At 41.7% G+C, this 22,842-nt stretch overlaps 1 protein-coding gene across 4 annotated transcripts in view; it reads right to left on the bottom strand.

Annotated features, from left to right (window-relative positions):
* The window catches only part of ZSWIM8 (zinc finger SWIM-type containing 8), a 77,278-nt gene that overhangs the window by 8,604 nt on the left and 45,832 nt on the right, over positions 1–22,842 (bottom strand). For all 4 annotated transcript variants that reach the window (XM_007428594.4, XM_007428595.4, XM_088128517.1 and 1 more), the window contains 11 exons: positions 19,747–19,926; positions 19,016–19,199; positions 17,273–17,371; positions 16,882–17,006; positions 13,711–13,945; positions 13,140–13,292; positions 10,212–10,434; positions 9,710–9,999; positions 6,697–6,920; positions 5,294–5,776; positions 3,809–3,977 (listed from right to left, as the gene is read on the bottom strand). In XM_007428594.4, the coding sequence (XP_007428656.1) occupies positions 3,809–3,977; positions 5,294–5,776; positions 6,697–6,920; positions 9,710–9,999; positions 10,212–10,434; positions 13,140–13,292; positions 13,711–13,945; positions 16,882–17,006; positions 17,273–17,371; positions 19,016–19,199; positions 19,747–19,926 (2,365 nt within the window). The remainder of the gene's footprint in view (positions 1–3,808; positions 3,978–5,293; positions 5,777–6,696; positions 6,921–9,709; positions 10,000–10,211; positions 10,435–13,139; positions 13,293–13,710; positions 13,946–16,881; positions 17,007–17,272; positions 17,372–19,015; positions 19,200–19,746; positions 19,927–22,842) is intronic.

Genomic DNA, 22,842 nt, shown 5'->3' with positions numbered 1-22,842 from the left:
GATATCTTGTGTAAACACTGGGCTAGCTGGGATGTCTGGAAGTGAAAATGTAGAAACAGTTTCCTGTTGACAATATTTATATGGTTAACATCCTCACCTCCCATGACTAATTTTTAATTATAGAAACCTCTTATCCTTTTCCAAACAGATATAGAAAGGTGTAAACAGAAGTTTAAATTTTCCTTAGCATCATTCCGATTGGACTGTGGCAATGATTTCTAATACCAGTGCTGAATTTTACTAATTTACTCATTAATTTGTGTAAAAAACTGTTTTTCATCAATAACCACATCCCACTGGTTGGCAAATTCTTGAAGGGATACCAATCAACTGACCTTATAAATGTGAGTAAGCATTTTTCATTCACATAGGAAATTAGGGTGATACAACAGAAACAAAAATCAAATTACTAGATCTAAACACAATTCTGGAAAACATTTAGAGGATATGGATATTCAAAGTCAAGCTACAGCTTACATTCATTGTTTAACTAGCAGTCCTAACAGGGGATTTTTAAAAATAAATCCAAAGCACAAAAATGCCTGATCTCCATAGAGCACAGCATTTGTGGGAAGACACGAGTTATCCTCTCCTTACCCACAAGTCCAGCAAAATTTCCTCCTCTACATACTGTATTTTATTCTCCATAAAATGCAATCTTATACATATACCATACTGGTTTGAATTTAAGAAGTTTATTGTTTAAGTCATTTAGTAACTCTTTCCTATGAAAGACAAAGCAGAACATGTATCTCTAACATGTAAATACAGGGCTGAAGTTTATCCTTCAGCAAAATGCACCAGAGCAGAATTCAAAAAGAAAAACATTAAAGGTACAGAACAATATTAAGCAGAACAGATAAAAGCAAAATTAAAACACATTCATAATATATACTAGAATGCCAAGGTAAATAAGAGCATCCCCACTTGGTACCATAATGAATTAACAGCTGGTACTGGGTCTCCTTGGCTAGAAGTGGGGAACACAAGTTCCAGTCTGCCCTCATCCATGGGTGACTCTGAGCCAGTCTCTCTTTCAGCCTCAGAGGGTTGTGGTTGTGGGGAAAAAACAGGAGGAGGGAGCTTTGAGTTCCTTTGTAAGACCAAGATCTTAAACGGTCTTTAGTACAACCTACCAATAAATACAAGAGTCCCTGTCAGACCTTAAAATGCTACTATAACTGAATATGATTGTTCTCCATATTTTTCTTTTTCTGGCACCAACAATTTCCCCTTCACGGGGGAGTGACCGACACTTTGAAAATATTTCATTGATATGGAAACAGGTTTAGAAAGTAGCTTGCAAAACTGACTCACAGCTTCCTAATCAGTGAAGATCTGGTATCATTACCCTTTTAAATCATTTCTGTCTACATCTATGAGTAGGCATTAAAATCAGTATATAGATGGGATTTAATGTCAATCAAAGCACTTCAGTTGTTTTTTCCTTGTTTCGTTCTGTTAACTACAATGCTGGAGATATTCTCTGAAGCACTGGAGATGCTGATGAGAAAAGAATTTATTCACATATTGTAGGGCTCCTATTCAACTTTCTACTTTGTTCCATAATAATTAGCATAATACGTGCAGCCACACAACTGCTAGTAGAAGCTAACTCAAAAACTGCATCAGGAGTTTTTCTAGAGCAAGATAAATAGTTAGCAAGAACGTGGAGAGCGAGCTTTTCTGATCAGGTTTTTCAGAGAACTGAATGTGTTTCTTATGACTTTTTCAAGCAATCATATTCATTTTGCCCTCTTTTCAAATTAAAATCTAGCCTACAAAAATCAATAGGTAAGTTATCATTAAGTATAACTTATTTGCTCTATTTCTTTTTTAATATACTGCTGATACTGCCTCTCTCAGATGATCTGCCTTGCTTGTATTCACAGACATCTGGTATTTATTTTACATTCTTTCACTTAGTCACCCTTGTGGAATGCTATATTTTAATCACTGTATTTTTAATTCTATAATAATTTTCTGTATTGTAGAAAAAGATTTAAATATGTACCACCTTTGGGATGAATCACCTTGTTTTGAGCATGTTTCCTTTCCTTCAAGAAAAACAACAAAAAAGTTATGACGGAAATAAGAGCTCTTTAAAGAAACACAGAGTGGCAACAGACATTCTTGTCTCAAGGTTTCACAAACCAGAGTTTCTAGCTGAAACAGGCAATCGTTTGTCAGCTAAGCCTACAAAAGCCATATTGGGTACTTGCCATTAAAAGGACAGATAACCTTTTTGGACTTCTGGGTATATTTGGGAGTCTGAAACAGAAATAATGTCCCATCACAAAAGGGCTGCTATGAGGTCCAAGGTCCCTGGGACCAGGGTGATCATAACTTCTGTGGGAATTATGTTCCTGCTGTTGAAATCAGTAATATGATGGGGACATAACTTGAATCTCCACCTCTGAAATGGATTCACTGAAATTGACATGCGCAGATCAAATCTCTAGAACATCTCTTAAATGTGACTGCAAATGGAGTGGGAAAGTAGAGCTTGGGCAGTGGCATAAATACAGGTAGTCCTTGGGTTATGACGGCAATTGGGACTGGAATTTCCGTCACTAAGCAATGTGGTTGTAAAGCACAATGTCACATGACCGCATTGCTTAGTGACAGCAATCACGGTTGCCGTTCTAACTCCAGGACCACGTGGGTCATTAAACAGGAAGAGGCAGGGGTACCAGGCAAGCAGTCCAGTGGTTAAGAGCTGTGGGTGAGAGGGTGCTGCAGGTGGGTCCTAGGGAGTGTAGGTGGGTGCCACAGGCAGGTGGCAGGTGGATAGCTGAAAATGCAGGCTGGCCCATATTTTAATTGTAGGACCCCTGGGTTGCTGAGACAACTGGAACTTCAAGGATTAGTCATAAGTCCATTTTTTCAGCACCATCATAACTTTGAATGGTTGCTGAAAGAATGCATATAACCCAAGGATTACCTGTATGGGTCCCAAAGTCCCTTCACATCATTAAGTGAGAGGCTATTGTTGTCTGACTCTGCCTTGCTTCTTGTGCATTGCTTTACCTGGTTTGGGGGTCTGAGTAAAGCATGCTGTCCTCTTTCTTCTTTTTGCCCTTCACATCTTTGGTACCTCAGTGCAGAGGTCTCTAGACGGTTACTTCCTGGAAGCTGAGCTCCAGAATCCAAGGATTGTTCAATGTCACCAGGCAAGGTGCTACAGAAGGGGAAACTTCTCCTGGGGCTTGGGCAACATCCAGTTACAACAACGGCTTCTAGCTTCTTGTTCTCCCATCCCCCTTGCTTGCAATGGAAGCACAATACTTTGCCTAAGCGCTCACACGGCTCATTCCACTTCTGTTTTCTCTCTTACGCCTATCCCCAAGCGCCACAAGGCTGGTACAATACTTATTCCCTCTCCTTCCTCACCGTACACTTAATTATAAGGATGCTGAATGATCTGCAACCTAATGTAAAATGGACCAGTTGCAAATTATAAAGTTTGTAATTAGCCACATTGCCAATGGAAGCAGTTCTGTAATTATGACTGCAACACTCAAAAAACTAAATGAATACGGATCCCCAAACGATAAAGACACCTGCAAGAAAATCTGACTGAATTTAATCACAATTGTAACCACATCACTAAGAAAAAAGCATCAGATCAAGGTCAAGGTTTACCATTATTATTTAAAGAACATTCTCATTAGCTGTAATCACAGGACTGGATATTTAAAACCAAATGTGAGAAGTTTCCATACTAAAAGTCATACTACTGTATTGCAATGATCAATTAGAAAAAGTTCTGCTAAGGTACCTTTTCACCCAGCATAGGAATACTCACTTGCTACATTGGAAGACAGTGACAGCCCTGTCTCAGCGTGGTACGGATGCATAGCAATTTGCGTCATGGAAGGGACAGGGACTCCCGGGAATGACACTGCTGTTGCTGCCAAAGATGGAGTAGTTACCGAGTAAGGGTACTGTGCACCAATGAACGCTGGGTGGACACCCTGCAGGGAAACAGGATAGAGTTGCCTGCTCTTTCACAAAGAGGCAAGGTCATTTTTTTGGCAAGTGCTTCCAATCAGCCCTTTGTATACCCACAATTCTCTCTCTTCCATACCTGTTCTGAAAGGGGAGAGGTCCAAAGTATTTTAAAAAGAAAGATAAGAGGAAGCATTTACCCAGCCTATGCTACAGGTGAAAATAGTCCATAGTTGCAGGAAGAAATATACTAAGCATATTTTCAAAGTGGCACAAAAATACCAAATAAGAATTTTATATCATAGCTTACCAACAATTTGTCCATCAAAAGCTGTAATTTCAGAAATGTAAGACTTTTTGTTAACACTGAGAAAAGACAGTAAGCACTCTAGTTAGATAAGGCAAAGCCACTAGTTAAACCCTAAAAACACTAGTTTTAACTAGAGTTAAAACTTATGAACAAAAAGCATGGTATAGTATTAATGAATTACACCCATATATTATAATCTCAATTAAAAGAAAGCACATTCTAATACCAGTTGTTAGACCAAGCTGGTCAATCCATCCAAGCACAGGATCGAACAAAGCTTAGTTCTGGGTTGGCCAAGGGGCACATACATGACCGTACAATAATCTCTCTAATCTCTCAGGATTCCCAACTTTTGATTACATCCAACCTTTGATTACATCGAAGACATCCAAAGGAAACTCCTCCCATGCGTGATGGATTGGGATGAGAAGGTTCAAGGACAGAAGCATCTCCTCAGCCCACAGCTTGAGCATGAGAAAGCAAAGAGGATGAGACTGGCACCACCCTAAGGAATTCATAGTGTTTAGTTGATGGCTTGGGGTGTTGAGTGAGTCTGGTGAGATTCTGTCTAGCAGGTGTGAGCTAATGAAGTAACTGAGCTGTTCCAATACTGTCTGGTGGAGCTTCTTGGGCTTAACCTGACATCAATCTCACCAGACTCACTCTAAACTCCCCAAGCCAGCAACCGAACACTACGAATTCCTTAGGGTGGTGTCAGTCTCATCCTCTTCGCTTTCCCATGGGCTGAGGAGACACTTCTGTCCTTGAACCTTCTCATCCCAATCCATCACACCATGAGACTTTTTCAGCAGCATAGTTGCTGTCATTGCTCCATGAGAGATTGTTGGAAAAATTTTCTTTCCTTGAACAAAATAAGAAATTGTCCTCCCAACTTCCCTGCTCTCAAATTTGAAAGAGAATTATGCTATTTCTGCCCACCCATCACCTAATCCCCATCAGCTCCACTGAAGAGTAGATGCACCACTGCCAAAGTAGGGATGGGGCTTATTCTAGAGGGTTAAAATAACATACCTGTGGATAAGCAGAACCAGGCACTGGGAAGACTGCTGGCCGTGGCATGTGCTGAAGAGGATGACCAATGTATTGAGGATTGCAAGGAATGTGGGTCTGGAGTGTCGTGTAAGGATGCAGGCCCTGGGTGTGTGCGTGTGCCATCGCTGGTCCTGCCACAGTGTGCTGCTGGTATATTGTTGACCCCACTGAGATTACAGGCACTACTGTTGCTGCTGCTGTCACCGCAGCAGCCACAGTTACTGTAGCAGATTCTGACGTCACTCTGGTGTCTGCTAGTCCACGGACTGCTTCACATGATGCCCGGGCTCCATTTGCACTGCAGCCTGTTGCTCCTTCCCTCTGTGCAAGAGTTCCCCCAACTGTTTGTTCATACAACCAGTACCACTGGTGAGCAACTTCGAACAGAACTTCAGGATAAACTCCACCGCCTTTGGCTGCCTCTTCCACAGCCAAGCAAGCCTTCTCCAGCATTAGATTATCCTGCAAGTTCAAAAACTACATTGATTTGAGGTATTTTATAGCAGCCTTCAGAAATAACCATTTAGAATTAACAGAATGAAATATAACTAAGGGCTACGAGACAGCAAAACTAGCAGTACAAAATAGTCAGGTACTCAGCATGGAAAAGGCCCACAGAAGGCTTTTCTGCTGCTGAATTACAAAGGGAACAGCTACCTCCCCCTCTGGCTGAACGGAAATGAATCAAGAATAAATAATCCCTACAAATTAAAAATAATTTGTAATTGTGAAAATCTGAAAAAGAAAGAAGGATTTTTAGGGCTTCTGAATATTCTGCTGAACAAACTACGAAGTATAAAACAACTGAAAGCTCTGTTTTGTTATCTGCATGAAATTATTAAAGACACAGACATGGAAATGGTTAATCTGTTGATGACTCCAAAATGTCTATATTCCATTTCTGGGAAATATACTGCAAACAAAGCTATCCTCCAAAGCCTCGGGATCTAACAAATAGCTCTACAGGATTTAGGACAATTTACTTTTACTTTGAAAGCTTTGAAAGAATTTTAACACAAAATCTGTTTATTCTCCTCAGTCTTTTTATTTATTTGGCTAACTTGCTTGTTTCTTATTTGCTTTCATTCAGTTTATAGAACTATAAAACAACAACCAAGTATTTGGAGGAAGGATCTTTGTCTACAACTGCTACAACACTGACGTTGCTGTCTGGGGTCATAACTTCACTCTCAAGAGATGCAGCTCCAAAGAACTGAGAAACCATGGAAGGATCACCTCTAAACGACATAGGTGTTGATGTGTTTATGGAAGGAGGACAGTAGTCCAGGCTTCAGCCCAATTCTGCAATACTATGGAGAACTTCGGCCAATGCCTGTATTAGCTAGTTGCTGGGGAGGAGCAGAGACTTCTGAACTGCTCACCTGCTCTTTGCACTGGACCAGGGCTCTCTGGATCTCATTTGGGTTCAAGGCATGTGCATGGGGCAAACAGCTCAATGCCAACTCAGCAGCTGATCGCACCATATTGGAATCCCTAGCTCTTGAAGCTCTGTCAGCCAACGAGGCCACTTCTGGGGGGGTTAGATGTCCATCCCAGCATTCCACCAAGATATTCAAGGCTGCACTGCCAATCTCCATGGCTTGCCCTAGAAGCCAGAGAAAAGGGGAAAAGAAAGTCATGTCAGCTATGAAGTCTGTATATGTCAAGCCCAGCCCAAGAACGATGACAAAACAACCCAGTCGAGTAAAGTTCCTTTGTTTGCTTACATCTTATAGACAGAATCTTGCCAGACTAAATCTATCCTACTGCAACTAGTGGATATACCCTGGGAGATTCTGGGGAGGGGCTATTCTGTCTCCTTTCCCTTCCTGGAATGCACCCCCTCCCTCCTGATAGCCTTGATCTCCCACATCGCTCTCCTCCTCGTAGATACCTTCCATCACAGTATATTAAGGAATCTCAAGGGCTTTTAATTCTTTCTAGTGATGAAATTGTGTCACTACAAAGAGAAGCATTTGGGACAACGTAAGACTGAATAGTACAGCAGGCCAGAAACAGGCAACCTGTGGCCCACTTCCCTGCTGCCGCCACATGCTTCTTTTTACAGACACTGGAAATCTCCTAGTTTCTGTTGCTAAAATTCAGTGTCTCCTGGTTCCAGACGCATGGAGGTATTTCTTGCACCTGAACAAATTCTGCATCTGATCTCTTACATGAGGGCTCTGGTTGTGTATTTCCCTACCATTCCCATCTAAGACTTGTAACTATATTGCCCACTTCTACTAACATAAGTTACTATATTGCCCACTTCTACTAACATAAGTTAGTCTGTCAACTGACTTGGAGCAGATCAGGCCCACGTTTTCTCTCTCCCTTTTATGCAGGCACCAAAGAACTCCAAGACTGTACTGCTGAAATACAACAGCCAATCCCTGAATGAAGACCATAATTTTCAGCAAGAAAGATGATAAAATAAGTGTTAAGTCTTCAACAGACTTAACACACCAAAGTTTATTACAGGAGGAGAGAGAGAGAGCTGCCTTTCCCTGGTACCTGTGAAGGTGGGAACCAGAGTTAAAGGCTCTTCCTCTCCCTAGAGAAGCCTTGGTGTTTTCATCTGATCATGCTACCTAGAAGGAATTTTTTGAACCAGAAGCTGGCCTAGCTCTGTACACAAGGAAGGGCAGGTCTGAAAAAGTACTATTTTGTTGGGGCATTTCCCACATTCTTGTTTTTCCCCTTAATGCTGATGTTTAGAGAGGGGGAGCACTGGATCATTTCCCAGCAAATCAGCTATCTAGGTAGCAAGTGATACTTGTAAGCTGCTGCTTATCACAAGTTAGCCACACATATACATCACAGTGCTTTGCCTCACATCACACAAGCAGCTGTATAGCAGGTTAGAAGCCTGTTTTCACAGCACTTATCCTCACACCAGATAGAAGATAGCTCAACTCTGTCCAGGCTGCCTGCATATCTAACTAGCGCTCAGCTATGGCATTTGTCCATGTGCTAAAGAGGAAAGGACACTGGGTTCATTCCTGCCCATTCAGCCACCTTTTCCGAGGGAAAAGCTTGGCCACTGTATTTATTCTTATTTGATACAGAAGCTCCAGTACATCCTGCCCCTTGCTACAGGGCAGAAAGTCAATCTAGCAATTTCAGGGAAGGCAGAAAAAGCTTTTCTTTTCCAGAAGCAGTGTTTTCCTCAGATTTGCTGCCTGCCTGAACTTTGTCAAAAGCAAACTGCAAGTTATTTGTGTTGGGGTGAAAACTTGAAAATATACAAACATCTAACCATCTTCTAGACCAGCAATTCTCAACTGGGAGCCATATGGCCCCCTGCTGGCCCTAGGATATTTCAAGGGGCCCACTGATGAAAAACATATAACGGGGGCGGGGGGCACAGCACATGCCAGGGGGCCACAGAAGCAAAGTGTGTTATATGCAAATCCTGCCTTGTTGATGGCAAAAAAGTGTACCAGTTATTGTCCTGTATCTGGTAATTGGAGCTGGGCAGGGGAGAAAAACAAGATTGGAAGGGGCCATGGGTGAAAAAAGGTTAAAAAACACTGTTTTAGACCATATTTCTTCTGTACTTATAGCTAAAGCTTTACAAGCTGTGAATGCACACTAATTGAAAGCTATTTTTATTTTACTATACAAGACCTTTTTTAAATGCTGACAAAACCAGATTTTGAATGGAAATTCAAGCAAGGTTTGGGGTGAGCAGAATAGACAACTCGAAGCTATGACATAAAAATATTTGTCTTTACAAATAATTTACAAGTGTATGCTTCTCACACGCTTATATGGTGATCCTGTGCAAGTTCACTCTCCCATCACTCACACTAATCTTTTTCACAATAGATAAACTATACCTGTAAATAATTCTTGAATAATAGATAAAACTAACTAACGCTTTCCCATGAGTATTAAGAAGCAAAGAATCCTGAACCTTTATGAGAATAATAAGTATAATCTCTTAATGGTCAAGAGAGAACAACAGAAAACTGTTTTGTGTTTCCTGGAATATGAAGAGCATGGACGTTTCTCGCTTGTTTCAAAGGCTTTCAAAACTGGCAGGGAACTAGGGGCAAACTTCTGGCCATTCCTCATGGCATCTTCTTCCTCCTATGTAAATGGAGTAACAACAACTTTAATGAATGCTTTTTCCACTGCATTAAGGAATGCTTTTTCCTTAAGCAAAAGGATTTTAAAAAATTAAAAAGGGGGTAAAAAGCTGTTACTCAAAACTTTCCCACTCTGCAGCCCTTCCTGTGTTGTACAAATTGTGCTAGGAAACTACTGATATGACTTCCACAGCACCACTGGTTATAGAAGAAAGCCATGCGGGAGGGTTTTCAACTATGGACTTCTTAAAAATAAGAAGGTTACGTTGTCCAGGACACGCCAAGCACATACTATTCCCACCTGTGATCCAAGAGACATGAGAGGAGTAAGTCCGAGAGAGCCAGTTAGGCGAGACGAAGTTGTGCAGTCCCAGTGCGTAGAGTCCAATCTCAAAGGCGCAGAGGTGAAGGTTACGATGAGGCCCTTGGTGGCCGCCACTTGAAGATGGGTGGGTGAAAATGGAAGTGCTACTGTTCCCACCTGCCTTAATGAGAACTGTTTTGGCCAACTCAAAATAGAAGTGGGCAGCTGCCTCTGAGGGCTGATTTGGGACGTGGGGGGCATGGCTCTCTGGTCGCCTGCCCTTGTATCTAAAGAAAAATAAATAAAATAGCCATTAAACAAATTGAAATCAAACCCAGATAAAATATTCTTGTGACATCTCCAAAAGATAATAAAGCTCCAATTTCTGATTGTGTCTCTCCCTGCTTTAGAGACTCCTTCTTAGGCTAAACGCAGGTCAGAGCCAGAAAACTTTTGTATCATGAATGCGCAATTCTGGAAGATGAGCAGCAGCACTTACCTTCCCACTTCCACAGTCTTTGCACGTGCACCTCCACTGGCTCTTCTGCTTCCACTGGAAGAAGACGACCCCAAGGAATCACTGGAAGAACTGCTGATGCTGTCACTGTCCTGCCCTCTGCCCCAGGAGGTGGTTGCCCAGCCCCCTCGCAAGGGGCGCCGACTGAGGGTTGGAGAGCTGTCAGAGGTGGTTTCTGGTGCGCTGCTGTCAATGCTTGCCATTCCTGCAAGGCAATGAGAACAGGTAAGCAAGCTTAGAGTGCACAATATAATAATATTACAACATGGAGTACCATCTCATTTTTCTTCCTCCTCCTCCTCCTCCTCCTCCTCCTCCATTGGATTTATTCTCCGCCCATCTCCCCCCAGTGGGGAACTCTGGGCAGCTCACAAAGTACAACTTTAACAACACATACATATACAATTGATTTATCTCTATCTAACATTAACAACTATACTATATGGCTGGCAGCGGTCGCTAGGGAGACACAGCACATCCGGGCTTTTTCCTTCTTCGTAGGTCTTCTCCCACTGATCGTGCTGGTCGGGTCCAGCGTTAGGTCGGGTCCAGCACTGGTTCCCACTCCCCGTGCAGTGCTGCTGGTTCCTCTCACCAAAATGGGAGTACCTATTTATCAACTTGCAGATGGAACGCTTTCGAACTGCTAGGTTGGCAGAAGCTGGGGACGAGTGACGGGAGCTCACCCCGTCACGCAGAGCCAGGCCCGAACCGCTGGAGTGCCAACCATTTCTGACCGGCAAACTCCAGCATCATTCCCCCCATATACAGGGGAGTCTGCAGTAAGTTCTGGTGTCAGAAACTAGAAAATTGACACCATTTATTTGAGAGATTCTGGAGGCTCCAATTTAAATTTTATCATACTAGGAGGCATTACGGAAGATAATACTGGTCTTTTGCAACAGTGCTATACCAGTTACTGAGGAATGAACATTAACGCTTATCAAGAATTCTCTCCTGATTTGGCACATGAAAATATACAACATTCAAGCTGTGTTAATTCCTACTTGCTCAAAAACAAGACCCACCTACTAATTTCAGCCAATTATTTGCCAAATCCTGAACATTATTTCCACCAATAGCCAGGCAAAAGTCCCTGCTCACAAAAAGACTGGAGGCAATAGTTACTTCTTGAAGGGCAGATTTACCAAAGAAAATGTTAATGATAAGCAATTTAAAACTTCATATTCAGTTGCAGAATACCCTTAATGTATCTTGTCTCCAAAAATGAAGCTTCTATTTAAATATGCCTAATATAAGTCAATCAAAAACTCTGGCTAATATTTTTACAGTCATCTGAGATTATAGACATCTTTTAATTCTAGGAATTAAATTGTCCCCCCCCCCCAGCCCAAATTGCAGAGATGCCACAAAGCTTAGCTTCTTATCAAGGCAGAGTTACTAGTCATTAATGGAGATCTAGGTGATCTAGATTCCATGGCGGCAGTAACTCATGCCCTGATCACTACCCGGCTGGACAGTAATGCACTCTATTTGGGGCTACATTTGGAGAGAGAGATGGTACAAAGCATAAACATCCCAACAGGCCAGAATAGCATCTACTTTGAGATCTCCCCACTGATTGTCAGTAGGGCTTACAAGTTCGATTCAAAGTCCAAGTTATTATCTTCAAAGCCTTATGACACAGCCCCACAATGTATCAGGGGACATTCTGCCAGAATGAAACCTGATCCTCCAAACTGGTCATCAATAGAAAACCTGTGGCAGGTCTTCCCTCCTTGCGAACTACATGGGGTGTAGCCAAGAACAGACCTGAGAAGGGGCAGCCCCATTTTATAGGATTCCTTTCCTGAAAGGTACAGAGGGCCAAACCCTGATGGCATTTCAAAAGCAAGCCAAAGTAGTTTCGTTGCAGTATGTTTTGAGCCCTTAGATGAGTTTAGGGGGACCTTACAGTATATGTTTACTGATGGTTTTTGATATTATTTCAATTGTTTTTATTTAGTTTCCATCTTGTTTCTCTTTGGTTTACCTGTCCAGGATTCCACAGGACTGTAGCAGTTGTAAACATTACAAAATAAATTTATAAACAAAATTATGATACATATTTTGATAGTGCCAAAATAAACTACAATCAACTTCACAGACTATAGCAATTTATACTAACACAGACCTATCAACCCCGATTTTCACAATCTTATAAACCCTTATAACATTCCCATCCCATTTCTTACCACACTGACTTTTTTATGTAGCAAAAATCATTAACCCCTTGTTAATTTAGGCACTAAAAATCTTAGCTGTTTTTGATTGAAAAATAATCAGAAGTTCATATGGTATTCAGTATATGGTTATGTTGCATATTTTTATGAGCTTTATGCTTACGAATCTATACTTTTGAGTCCCTTCCACCTTCTTAGTTTGGAGAAAAATAATTCACATAATTTAGCTTACAACTGTAATAATAGCAAAGTTACAAATAGATAAGAAATTCATGCTGCAGCTAGCGACTTGCAAGCCTACAACCAACATGAGTGACTTTATATGGCCTCATTAAAACATGCAGTTGTATAGCTCGTTACATATCACATATTTTATCTGAATGGACATCTTTAGCATCACTAAAACTGGTGAGAGAGGGGAGACAGCCCTAGCTCACAAGAACATAAGCTAACTAATTTTGAACTTCAGCAAATCCACCTGGAAACAATAGTAGATTAGGATGCTATTAATGGTTCATACGTGTTTTCCTGAATCCAGTTCCTAATGAATGAACAAAGCATTTTTCAACGTTCATAAAAATGTTACCAGATGTTGGCCAGCACTCACCGCCTGGCCGCCAATCTTTGCCACGGTGCTGTCCCTGCTCACAGAGACACTTGCAGGGACGTCTAACCCACCACAGGTCCTCACCCAGAAGCAGAGATGTGAAGTCTACTCCCAAGTTACCTGTGTGTTTCTTTTTTTGTCTGACTGGTGAACCCCAGCATCTTCCATTGTAGCCACCTCTACTTCCAAGAGCTATTCGGCTAGGAACTTTCCCTTCTTGCTTTAAGACACTAGACTCAACAGGTGGGTCGCAAGGGGATCTCTGAGGGTTCTCTGGAGAAGCACAAAGCAGTCACTCAGAAGGGCAGTAAGAGGAAACAGGAAGAGTGTTTGCACACAAGGATCTGTATTAATATGATATCAAGACTCAGTTCCTTTCCTACAGAAATACTGACTGTAAGAGGCAGTGATAGATATTCAAAGGCTGATTCCATATTCCTATTCCCAAATGGGGAAAAAATACATGTAGTTAATAAATACTGCAACTGGAAGAGGTTCCCTAAAAATAAGAAAAGCAAAACTTCTTTTTGGAATTATTGTACAATGAATGGCAGATAAGCTTTTTAAGAAAAAACATATCTGAAACCTTTCAGGTAACTGTAAGACTGAAGCCTTTACGTCAAGAAGAAAACTGACTTTTTATTTCCTATCCCTTCTGGTCATTGGGGTCCTGTGAAACCACTGTTCATACCTTGTGTACTCTTCTCCAAAAAGGGTTCAGAAGGGTTGCTCTGGACTGCAGCTGGTACACCTGTTTGCTGTGCAACAGCTGTACCTGGGAGATGCTGAATGGGTGCAGTTGATTGGGTAGCATGCTTGGAAGGAGATTTCTGATTAGGTACTGTAGGCTTGCTGGATGAGTAGAACGAACTCAGAGTCTGAGGTTTGTGTGTCTGACTTTCCCTGTCCAGCAGCTTATCTAAGATCTAGAAAACAAACAAGAGGAGAACACAGAGATTAATATATGAACTAAATACTTGGGGAATGGAAGGGATACTGTGGTATACAGGTAGTCTGTAATTTAATTTAATCTTACAGCACATTAATTCACTACAGTAAATCTGAGTACTCCACATATATTTAATAACTCTCTTCTTCTATCTCGGTATAAATTCCAATTTAGTGTCAAAAGTTTGTCCCCAGAATATACCCTTGACTTATGAAATAAAGATTTTTTTCTTTACTTTATTTGCATGCAGCCCATTCTCAAAGGCTCTGGGCAGGTAGCATTTAAGCTCAGCATAAAATAAAAAACAATTCCCTCAAAAATAATAAACCTACCCATAACACAAACAAAATTAACAATATCAAAATAATAAACAGAAAAGACAGACTGTCATGTGCCTGCCAGATTCCAACCTTCATTGACAACATAGCCTCCCCCTGCGCTAAACAAGTTTTAAATTTTCTTCTAAAAGCCAAGAACAAAAGAACAGACTGAATCACCATGGTAATTCCAGAGTATGGGAGCAACAACAGCAACCACAACTCTTGTTTCTGAGGTTCCACTGGATGACAGTCTCGATAGAAGGGATTTGGATGGAGTTGGTCCTATTTGAACTTATTGGATGGGCAGATAAATAAAAGGGGAGGTGGCTCTCACTCAGGTAACCTAGTCCAGAGCCATGTAGGGTTTTAATGGTGACAACCAACAGGCAACCAATGAAGCCTCCAAAGTACTGTAGTCACCCAAATATATCATGATACACCCACCACTGCCCAGGCCATCACATTTTGTTCTAGCAGTAGCTTCTGAATGCTTTCCAAGTACAGCCCCCTGTAAAGCACTTTACAATATTTCAAGTAGGGGGTGACTAAAACACAAGTGATTGTGAACAGGGCCTTCCAATGCAGGAATGATCACAACTTGTACATACAATTTAACTGTATAAAAACAAAAACTGTAGCATGCTGATTGAGTAAGAGCTGCAAATCCAGGAGAACTCTCAAATTGTGATGAATTGCCTTTGAACAAGACGTATAACCCCAATCAGGGTCAAATATAGTATTTCCTTAGAATCATTTAACCCACAAACCCCAAGCCATTCTGTCTTGGAGGAATTCAGTTTGAGTCTGTTACTCCCAACAGCCTTCAGGCACTAGATCACGATTTCTGTCCCATCACCTGTTTGGCCCAGAGCCAAGATGGATATTATCAGCAGACAAATGACCTTCCACCATAGTTTCATGTAGATATTAAAAGAAGAAGAGATAGGAGAGAGCCCTGAGGCACTCCATAAAGTTGAAGTAGAAGTCTTGAGGCAGATTCCTCCTTCCCTTCCACTACTGACTGGAACTACCTCCTCAGGAAGAAGGTGGACCATTATAAAATACCGCCCACCCACAACCTGCAGAGACAGTCCAGAATAATGCCATGAAATCTTCTGAGAACTGAAGGACTAGGAGGGTTGCATTTCCTTGATGCTAGTCTATCCAAAGGTTATCTATTGGTGACTAATATGGTTCCTGTGCCATATTCAGGAAACCCAACTGCCAGATAATCCACTTCTAAAAAAGGAAGGTGGCAGACCAATATAAAATTACCCAAAATAGTTGGGTCCAGTTAAGGTTTCTTAATCAGAGGATATACCATAGTTTCTTTCAAAGGTAATGGGAACATACTCTCTCTCAAAGAACCATTGATTATTGCTTGAATTCAGCTTCTTGCCACTTCATGAGAGACCTTAACCAATCATGAGGGGCAGGGATCCAACTGCGAGGTGACAAACCTTACACTACAGACAGCCCTATCTGATTCCTCAGTACCCAGATCACTTCATAGGACAAAGCTCCTGTCATCTCCATTGGCACTAGAGCCCAGCTCCATTTGAGTCTGATTTTATTTGCCAAAAGCTGCAAGAACTCTTCACAGCAGCCCTTCAGATGTTCTTGGCAATTGACTTTCCCTAAAAGGAAACATGTTGTCTTAAAAAGGGCTGCTGGATAGCATTCAGCAAATGCAGTAAGAACAGCAAAATATTTCCTTTTTGGCACTTAAATCTCCACTGTCCAGTTAGATTCTAGATAAGTCTTTCTCCAATAATGCTCTAGTTATCTCCTCTGCCCTTCATTTCCCTGAGCTCCTCAGTAAGGCAAGGAGCTCCAGAAGATCTGTGAGAGAGAAGACGCCACTCCAGTGCAATCTGGTCAAGTTCCCTAGTTGCTTTCTTATTCCAATGGGCAAGCAGGGTCTCCATCAAACTGCTTACCAGATCCTCAGAAGCTCCTCAAGCATTCTGTGAAAACCCACTGGATCCATTAAGTGCCTGGCACTTAACTGACTAATAGTTCCTTCTTCACTTTTTTATTTTCCATATTTTTTGTTCTTTTTCTTCTTTCCAAACTAATAGAGTACTGGATATAAATTATGGAAAGGGGATAAGGACTTTCTGTCCATCTATCAGCAGCATAACTCTTTGCTGTCATGGAAAAAACAGTAAAAGAAACATGGGCCAAACTAATCTGATGGCTGCAAGGAAAAAAAATCCAGAAAAATTCCTCCAAGACATTACTGTGGGCCATGAGTTCAGCAGCAGTCACTAACTGTTCCATTCTAAGCACCCTTTTCCTGGTCTCATGACCCAGAGTAGAGAATATGCTGCTCACCCTGTGCTTCCCAATACACACATACACACACAACAACATACAGGCGCAGCACAGGGAAGAGTAGAAACACACAGGGGCAACGCATATGGCACCCACCCTGATTAGACTATCTCACACACACACACGCAACTGGTATTGTAAATCCTGAAAAGTCTTTCAAAGTTAGAGTGGTTTCCAAGAAAACTCTGAAAAGCTGAGTTATTTAAAAAATGAACTAAACGTGTTCCATCTCTGAACGTTCCTAAAAGTAACTTACTTTTTTTAGCTTAGACTGATCATCCTTGTAAGTGATCATCAGGGCTAAAGCTAGATCTCCCTTCTCTCTTCGAGTACCTTCGCACAGCAGAGGATGCTCTGCTTCACTCACTGTTGTCTTCATGCCTGGAAAGCAGAATTCAAGAATGTTATCCTATTTTATGTAAATGCTGAGGGATTCCTACTTAGGGCAATGGATTTCCCTTTAGATTTCATTTAAGCAAAATACCTGCTTATGTTGCCAGGGCTTTCTATTATTTCAATTCTATTAAGGTGATGTGAGAAGAGAATTCAACTTCTATGTGAATTCAGATTACTACATAACTTGGCCCAGGGCAGATCTGTTTTGAAATTATAGGAACAACTCTACAGGGAAAAAACTAAGCACTTACCCAGGGCTGCCACAGCTGCCTCAAAGCCCAGTTCTTCGTCTCCAGGCATTTCATTGTTCCAATTACGGCTTGGGGGTCTTGATCCTGTAGGAGAAACCACTAGGACAGGAACAGATATATTAATTAGCTCTACAGAGAATAAACATTGCCTTGACTGGTAAAGAAAACCAGTACAAATACTATATTTTAACAATTGCACTACAGGTAGTCCTCGCCTAACAACCACAATTTGGACTGGAACTTCCATCGCTAAGCGATGGGGTCGTTAGGCAAAACATCACGTTGACCACATCACTCAGCAACTGCAATCCTGGCAGTCCCAGCTGCCGTTGTTAAGTGAATGCCCCGGTCCTTAGATGAGGCAACTTCCTGCCAGCTTCCCACAATCAAGTTAGTGGGGAAGCCGGCAGGAAGTTGCAAGCCTCAGCCCCTGCCAGGTGGGGGAGGGAGCGAGGGGGTGTGTGGGAGAGTCAAGTTGGGTGCACAGGGGTGCAGTGCAGGTCGGGTGCGCAAGGGCCTGAAAATCTGGGGGTGAAAATCCTCCATGTCTCAAAATCCTGCTTGGATTTCAGCCTTTCCACCCTGGGGCTGAAAATCCTTTGTGGCTGAAAATCCTGCTTGGATTTTGGCACAAAGCTTTTTAGCCAGCCCCGAGAGACAAGAGGGAGTTCCCTTGGCAGGTAACAGCAGCTTGCAATCTTCCCTGATGGCTTCCCCTTTGACTTTCTGGGGAAGCCGGCAGGGAAGATTGCAAATGGCAATCACATGATCGTGGGGCACTTGGCAACTGGTCTTAAGGGCAAAACAATTGCCAAGAGCCCAGATCACCATAATTTTGGGTACGAGTCACAATTTCCTTCATTCAGCGCCGTTGTAACTTCCAACGGTCACTGAATGAATGGTCGTTAAGCTGGGACTACCTCATATCTATATAAATTGAATAAATAAATAAACATCACCAACATATTTAAACATAATTAAACCAACATGATTGAAAGGTCAGTAAAAGAGTCAGACTTCAGTACCATATTGAGAAATTTTATCCTCCTGAAGACATTTTTTCTGTACAACTCTAACTATAATTCAACACACAGTGTAGCTGGTAATTCAAAATGAAAAGAGGATTGAAGTCACCACAAGAAAGAGTGCACTGTTTTTGCTTCCTGAGAACTGTAGAATATGATCTTAGATTTGGTAGTTTATCTAGGAAAAACCTGTAGCAGAGATTCAGCAAGGAGTCACTAAAACTGACCACCTGCTTAAGAAGCTGAGCATAATGTCTGTAAACCAGAGCAACCTTGCCAACTCTGGTACCCATTAAATACTTTGACTCCCATCAGCTCCAGGTCAGCAACAGGGATAAATCAATGTGTAGCCCAAAGCTTCTGGAGGGCAATTTGTAGGAGGGCTGTCTGTCTGTAACATTAGGACATAGTTAATGAAGTTTTTCAGTCTGACTGACAGTCCCCCATTTAGACAGGCTAACTATATATTCTAGGCTCTGTGATTAAGGGTAAGTTCAGGGCCTCCACAGAATCTTCACATGTCTAAACCAGGCATAGCAAGTAGATGTTTTAACCTCATAGAGAACTCCAAGTTCTCACAGACACAAGGTCTAACAGTCATAAATGAATGAATGGACTGTGGAAATTGCACTGAAAGTATAAAGGGAAGAGCAAACCATCATACTTACTCCCCTCCCTCAAGGGGATTTCTCTTTGGGTAAATATGCAGGGGTTTTACCTGGAGCACATAAGACATCAAATATGAAACTAGCCAGCATGAGAGGCAAGACAGGGCGATAATCACACAGGGTTCCTTCCCTCAGCTCTTCAGCCCTTCCCCGAATAGTGTTCATCTCATTAGAGCCAAGTGGGATCTTCTTCAACAAGGCCACAATTTCAGACTCCTGGTATGCCAGCTTGACCTGTATGATACGGATCAGGGAGAAATATACACAGGACTTTTATTTTAACAAACACATTATTATCCAAAGGCTGGATAATAAAATTAAAGAAAGAATACTTTTAGTGATGCGTAAGAATCGTCCTCTCAGGCTGAGAGGCTGCTTTTTATCCAGTGAATGCTGCCAAGAAACCCCCCAACTTTGGGGGCTAAACTCAATCCTTGATCCTCTATAGAGCCATATAAAAGTCTATGTAGGAAGATGCATCTGAAATCGTACATTTGGGAAACTGAACAAAATAACCAGCTAACAGATTCTACCAAACTCAATACTGTAGCACTCTGGGCTGTGGAAAAAAGTCACAAGAATTGCCTACTAGTTTTTATCTAGTTTAGGGGAAAAGTTGTTTTCACCCAAACAATTTGAACCTACAGCTATAGTTGCAAAACCAAGACCTCAGTCAGTTTCATTAATTATACAACTTTTCATTATCTTCAGGATTCTCTAAGTACATAATTTCTCCCCCATGAAAGTGCTAAATAGGCGACCAAAGCTATTCTATACATACCTCCAGTGCCTTGGTAGATGCTGGCGGCCTCTGTAACTCCAGAGCAAACATGCCAATCTGGAAAGCTAGATTGTGATATTCCTGCCGCTCGCTCAGTACTGTCAGTAGAAAAGCAGCTTTGGATAAAGTGTTCGTTGCCATCCAAGTCTGTTTGCTGGTAGATACCTTATTTTTCTTTCCCTGTGGGATGTAGAATTAGATAGAGGGCTGAATGCAAACTTTCCTGCACTTAGATTCCATTGAAATCATTTTGAAAATGATAGGCACGCCTGGGAATTGACAAATATGCCTACTTCATTTCAATTGTATGCCATCTTACATGTATAAAAACGTGCTGGTTTTCTTAAAATACACTTTTTTGCAAGTACTTTTCGTTAATATAAGCCTAGTCATAGTAGCACCTAACTAAACTTGGCTGAGCAGGATTAGACAGAGACTGGAATGGGAGATCATCAGGATATCCCAAACTGTACGCTAGACTAGGAAACTGGAAGAACATCTGAGAGGAAAAGCAACAGCACATTTCCATACTGTTCAGCTTGACTTAAGGGAATCTTTACCCTTTTACACAGCTTTAATACACATATTTTACGTGCATATTTGTAATCAGAGAAGTACATTTCAAAACACAGAGCAACTACAACTGAGTACAGGTAGTCCTCATTTAGCAACCATTCAAAGTTACGACAGCACTGAAAAAAGCTACTTACGACCGTTCCTTACACTTACAACCATCGCAGCATCCCTGCAGTCATGTGATCACAATCTGGGCGCTTGGCAACCAGCTCACACTTACGATGGTTGCAGCATCCCAGGGTCACATGATCACCATCTGCTGCCTTCCCAGCCAGCTTCCAGCAAGTAAAATCAATGGGGAACTACGTGATTCGCTTAATGATCATGTGATTCACTTAGCAATCATGTGATTTGCTTAACGACTGTTGCAAAAAATGTCACAAAATCAGGTGTGGTCACTTGATGCCTTGCTTAACAACCACCCCACTTAATGAGTTTTCCGGTCTCTATTGTGGTCGTTAAGCAAGGACTACCTGTAACTATCTTCATTTGTATTAAAATACAAGCAAATTTGATTTGCTAATCTTAGCTGAAGTTCCACTGATTTTAGTTGTACCCCATCAGGGCAAATTCAGTCTGGATCCAGCCCAAGAAGGTTATTTGAGGAAAAACCCATCCAGCTCCAAATAAAATGAAATGGACCAAGAGGCACTTAATGAAACACAATAAAGAATACTGTGAAGTTTTCATCACCATTTGGGGGAATAGCATTTGTTTTGACTTGCGTTATGTCATAAAAGTTTCGATAGTAACATGTTACTCAGCTTCAGCATCATTAAACAAATACAGTGGCACCTTGGGATACGAACGCCTCTACTAACGAACTTTTTGGGTTACGACCAGCTCCGGCCGCAAAAATTTACCTCGATGTGCGAACTCCGCCTCAGGGTATGGTCATTTTTCCGCCCTGACACGTGGTCCGCAGCCATTTTTCCACCCGACACGTGGTCCGTGGCCATTTTTCTGCCCGTTACACGTGGTCCGCGGCCGCTTTTCCGCCCCGCCGCGCAGTGTGCGGACGTTTTTCTGCCCTGCCGCGCGGCACCTGGCCGCTTTTCCGCCCCTGACCCGTGGTCCACGGGCGCCAGAACGGATTAACGGTAATTACATTGAACCTTATGGGAAAATTTGCTTCGGGGTGCGACCAAATCGGGTTGCGACCAGAGTCACGGAACGGATTAAGTCCGTATCCCGAGGTACCACTGTACTGTTTTTCTTATAAAATGACTTTATAGACAAAGCATAAATTCAAAGGGAAAAAAACCTCTAAAATTTGCAATCCATTTTAGTGAGCAACCCAGTATTCTGATTTATACTTCCCAATATTTTACCTTCACACTCCCACACACTTTAGCAAATGGGTACATTTTAAGAATAAAAAGAGTGGTGTGAGGAGAATCAAACACACCACTCTGACCTTGGAATAAGGATAGGACATCAGTATTAATGAATGAATAAACTAGCAATGTGAGATTTCTTATTTCTACAAGGTGATAGAAAAAGACATTCCTTATCAGAACCACAGCTCAGCAATTTAATGTGGGATAGAGTAACACAAGTATTTATCCCCTGCCTCATTCATAATTCTTCATATATTTCATTATTGGCAGTCATATATTCAGTATTCATTGTTTTCTAATAACTTAGGGCAGAATTTTTGTGGGGGGTCCTATTTATATCAAAAACCATTTTCACTGATGTCATTAATTCAGCTATTTTGCTTTAAGGCTCATCACTTCCCTGCTATTTGGAAATATCCTTCAGGATCGTTTCAGTATCTTTATCATCCAAAATCATATAGTCCTCATGGTCCACCTGTATTTCTGCATTCTTAATCCCAACACAATCCTTGAGGGAGTCCAGCTGCTTCCTCCCCTTCACTGCAACAGTGGTTCTTACTCCCAACTTTCCATTTCTTTCATACCCATTATCCCACAATGAATATCATTCAGTAACCGCTGACAAAAAATTCTAGCCATTTTTTGGAAAATGCACCATTTCCCCACTCCCTCCCACCTGGAAAGGAATCAATCCTTTCCTTTTCAGACTGCGTATGTTTGCCTATGTCCTGCCTAGTAAGAAAGAAAAAAATCACCTGTTCTTCACAGGCAGTTCGCTACCGGGCAAATTTAGTGTGAGCTGGATAGGGTGGCAGGAATGGTTTGTGGATACACAGCACTAGGTGTGAGTACCCATGCAAACAGACATTTCCTTATTTTGAATGTCTGTTCTCAAAGTATCCCAGAAGACATCCTACCAACCCTTTTCAGGGGGAAAAAACATGTACCACAACAAGATTGAATAGTCAACCATCTCCAAGAGGTCATGTGATGTGATGTGATTTAAAAAGACTAATTTCTTCCCTCTACTCCCTACATTAAAGGCTGCTATCTGCCATTCAATGTTACTCATACTCAATCTCTTCACAGGAAGGATAGCAATCTTTCTTTCTTTTTCTTTTTTGGCCTGGGATGCATCCTCCGCTCCTCCTCATGCACAGCCTTCAAGAACTTGTGCTTT

Source organism: Python bivittatus, unplaced genomic scaffold, assembly GCF_059951505.1.
Source record: "Python bivittatus isolate LINGU-HERP-01145 unplaced genomic scaffold, Pbiv_v1 ctg000050_np1212, whole genome shotgun sequence".
NCBI classification, from domain to species: domain Eukaryota; kingdom Metazoa; phylum Chordata; class Lepidosauria; order Squamata; family Pythonidae; genus Python; species Python bivittatus.
This window is presented reverse-complemented; position numbering and strand designations above follow the sequence as displayed.